This window comes from Myotis brandtii, unplaced genomic scaffold, assembly GCF_000412655.1.
Source record: "Myotis brandtii unplaced genomic scaffold, ASM41265v1 scaffold471, whole genome shotgun sequence".
NCBI classification, from domain to species: Eukaryota; Metazoa; Chordata; class Mammalia; order Chiroptera; family Vespertilionidae; genus Myotis; species Myotis brandtii.
In genome coordinates, this window is record NW_005367989.1 from 2,835,505 (window position 1) to 2,839,270 (window position 3,766).

A 3,766-nucleotide genomic window follows, 5' to 3' on the forward strand; every position below is an offset into this window, starting at 1 on the left:
CTTTAACCTTTAGGGTGCGCGGGCGCCGCGTCCCTCGCACTCCCCCCCTTTCCCCTCCCCTCTCCCCACCACTCGGGCTCGCAGCCTTCCGGGCCGGAAGCGAAGATGGCGGCGGAGACGGCGGGCGCGGCCTCGGCGGAGCTGGTGATCGGCTGGTGCATTTTCGGCCTCTTACTGCTGGTAGGGGAGGCGCTTGGAGTTTTCCCCGTGTTTACGTTTGTGGGAGAGAGGGAGGGGCCGGCCCCGCCGCTGGCCTCCCGGGGCGCGGGAGCCACTCTTCTCCCTGTCGTGCCTTTACCTGGGACTGTGGGGGTACTGGCGGGGTTTGGGGGGCTCCTTGGCGCCGGGAATGGGGGCAGGGCTGGGGGACGGGGCACTGGTTCTCGGCCGCTTTCGCTGTCTTTTTCCTGAAGACGTCTAATATTGCAGGTTTCCTTTCCCGAAACTCCTGCCCTCGCCCCTGACTTGGGTCCTGGGGCGGGTGGAGTTTGGGGATGGAGGAGACCCTCGGGTGGGGAAGGGTGGGGCGGCCTCTGGTCCCCGGTGAGGCGGGGGCACTGGGTGGTGGGGCAGCTGTGCCCGATCTGTGCAAGTTCTGTCGGCCCTGGTGTGGTGGACTCAGAGCAGGGCCTGCCTGCTGCTCTCTGCACCAGGTCCCTACCTCGGGGTTATCGAGTCTCCAACCTTCCCAGCCCATTGTGCGATTCTGCCCTGGTGACTTGAGTGTTCGTTCGTTGTGACTTCAAGGTTTCACATTCCTTTCTAGTCTGTTGGTAGGTGTAGAAGGAAACCTGTGTAACCCTCTCTACTGCCAGAATCAGGGTGTGTATACCACCACCCATCTGAGCTACCCTTCCCACCCTGCCCCATTCACACTCATCCTCTTCATTCAGCCCTGCTGTTGGCTTCCGTCCCCAGGTATTTTAGCCACTTTGCATTGTGAAAACAAAAACAAAAGTCAAACCAAACAATTGTTATCTTCACTTCTGGAAATCAAGACGTTTAATTGTACTTATTAGATGCCACACGGTGTCTACAATCTATATAGTATGCCATGCTGGTAAATGTCGCAACTCTACCAGAAATCCTACCAAAAAAAGTGAAAACTTACAAAAAGGTTTCTCTTGCAACCTTTGCTTTGGCAGGAAATAATACTGCGTTCACAGGGGAACATGGTTTACTCCTCTTGGTGAAGAAAATGGGAACCCTAAAGCTTGGCTGTGGTTTCCATAGCCTTTCCAGTCCTGTACTTGGAGAGGTCACTGGCTTTTCCAGACCCTTGTATTCAGTAGGTTTAGAAGAAAAACAAGCAAGTAACGAGTATCAAAGTCTAGTGGGGATATCTTGGCTGTTATCAATGAATAAACATTCCACAGATAATAGTTTTGCTGTCAATTGTAGGAGGATGCAAACAAAAGAAATTGTGACCTCTAAGAGAATCTGAAGATAGGTAGGAAAACAAAAATTCTCAGGTATTTTAAGTACTGAAAACCAAAGTATGATTTTATAGAATAAGACTTCAGGGATTAGAGAACAATATTGGAAGAAAGTGTAATTGAGGTAGACTTTGGATAGATGAAGATGGGAAGGCATTTAAGTTGATCTTAAAGTAGGAACAAAATAAAATGAGAAGGGGATTAGGAATTTGAAACTGGATGTTGAAGTAGAAAAAAATTAGTAATAAGGGCCATTGTTTAATTTTCTGCAAATCTCTTTAATTCCTGGCTTATTAGATTAGAAGAGACCTGGATTCTCTTGTCTGCTTCTGCATTCAGTCTTTTGAGATAAGTTATTTTGGTTGAAGTATATGAAGAAAATCCAGTTTTAGTGATACGTAGTTGGAAGCAGAGGAGTATTTTTTAGGTAATTGTGGATGTTGTTCTTTAATACCACACCAAAACTCAGTAGTAGAAGCTTCTTAAAGGTTAGTTGCAATAAGGAATCTGAAACCCTATCAATGAACTTTCAATTCTATCTCATTAGCATCCATTGGGCCATGTTGTACTTTGAATGGGTCTTTTCACCATGCATGGTTTTATAACATGATGCATTTGTCATTTAGAAAATACTGGTTCACTGAGTTATACAGATCTCCCAAATGTGGATATATATTTCATTACATAATATAAAAATGTCACATTCATTAATATCACCACTGATCTTTTCATAAGAAATCCCAGAAGTAAGTATTGTGAAACAGTCAAACTCAGTTTTGGATACTAGTTTTCCAAAATTCTAATTTTCATTTGAAAGCTTGAATTTGACCATTGGCAACAAATACGGTCAGTTGCTTTTCTTGAAGTGATAGGTCCCCTTTGTTCTTTTCGACAAAATCTGCCAAATGTCCAAGTCTGCACAACCATAGTCAGTCAGTTGTGCTTTCAAGTAAAAATGATGTTCCTTGCCAATTGGCTTCCAACCCCTAAGTATTCAGGTATCCACCTTTCCTGGATTCAGCCATCACGCCTTGGTTGCAGTTTGGTGCCATTGTCTGGACTCATGCTTAATTTTTCAGCAGTTTTCTCCGCCATGAGTTATACACCATGAGTGCAAATATCAACATAGTGGAAAAGGCAAATGACATTTTAGTATTGTTATGAGAATAATTTTGAAACTGCAAATCCTCAGAAAGGGTTTTGGGACTACTAGGGGTCTGGGGACTTAACACACTGTTGCCAGTCATCTATTAAAGAATCAGAACACTAGGATTGATAACTTTTGTAATTGTGGGCAAGCAGAATGTTTTCCACATAAGGAATTGTTAGATCTGGTTCCTCTAAGCTGATAATTTATATCAAACCCTTCTATCTAGTCTCAACAAGAGCCTCAGTAATTTGGCTTACACCACCTTTCAAATTTCCCATTACTATATAAGACAGTCTCCATTTCTTTAAAGCAAGTTCTCTCTTGTTACTCAAAAGTTAGGTCAGCACCTGGGAACTTGTTAGAAATGCAAACTTAAGACCCCAGTCCCACTGAATCAGAATCTGTATTTTAACATGATCCCAGGCAGTATGTGTGCTCATTAGTTTAGCAAACATCTGTCCTCATTCCTACCTCTGTCCCAGTGGTTCTCAGCCATGGCTGCTCATTAAAAACAACTTGTGAGTTTTAAAAAAAATCCTAAAGCCCAGACCAGTTAAATCAGAATCTCTTGGGAGGGTTTGGGGACTGCTCTAAACCTTTCCTTATAATTGTTGGCAAATTATATGTTAGTTTCTTTTATGAACTTCTCTAAGATGCTATTTTACATGACATCTATCCTATAGCCTATATAATAAAAGAGAAACATGTAAATTGACCATACCTCTGCAATGCCCACCAGCCAATCAGGAATGAGGATGCAAATTAACCCAACAAAGATGGTGGGTTAATTTGCACACACAGGTGCCGGGAGGAGAGCAGAGTGGGAGAGCCGGCGGAGAGTGGAGCGGCTTGGGGAGCCAAGTTCCCCAAGCCAGATGGAGACCAGAGCGGGAGAGCTGGCGGCTTGGAGGACTTGGCAGAGTGGAAGGCCATGGGATGGAGACAGAGCAGGAAGGGAAAACCAAGAGCATGGGGAGCACCAGGAATTCTGGGAATAGTAGTTCTGGTGGCAGATGGATCTCCTAGAGGACCTAGACACTAGAGCAGGGATGGGCAAACTTTTTGACTTGAGGGCCACAATGGGTTCTTAAACTGGACCGGAGGGCCGGAACAAAAGCATGGATGGAGTGTTTGTGTGAACTAATATAAATTCAAAGTAAACATCATTAAATAAAAGGGT

The 3,766-nt window shown here is 44.7% G+C and overlaps 1 protein-coding gene across 1 annotated transcript in view; it reads left to right on the forward strand.

The window, feature by feature from the left end:
• Positions 1–6: 6 nt before the first annotated feature.
• Positions 7–3,766, forward strand: part of LMBRD1 (LMBR1 domain containing 1) — an 80,328-nt gene continuing 76,568 nt past the window's right edge. The window contains exon 1 of the mRNA XM_005875867.2: positions 7–180. Coding sequence (XP_005875929.1) covers positions 106–180 — 75 coding nt within the window. The 5' untranslated portion in view covers positions 7–105. The remainder of the gene's footprint in view (positions 181–3,766) is intronic.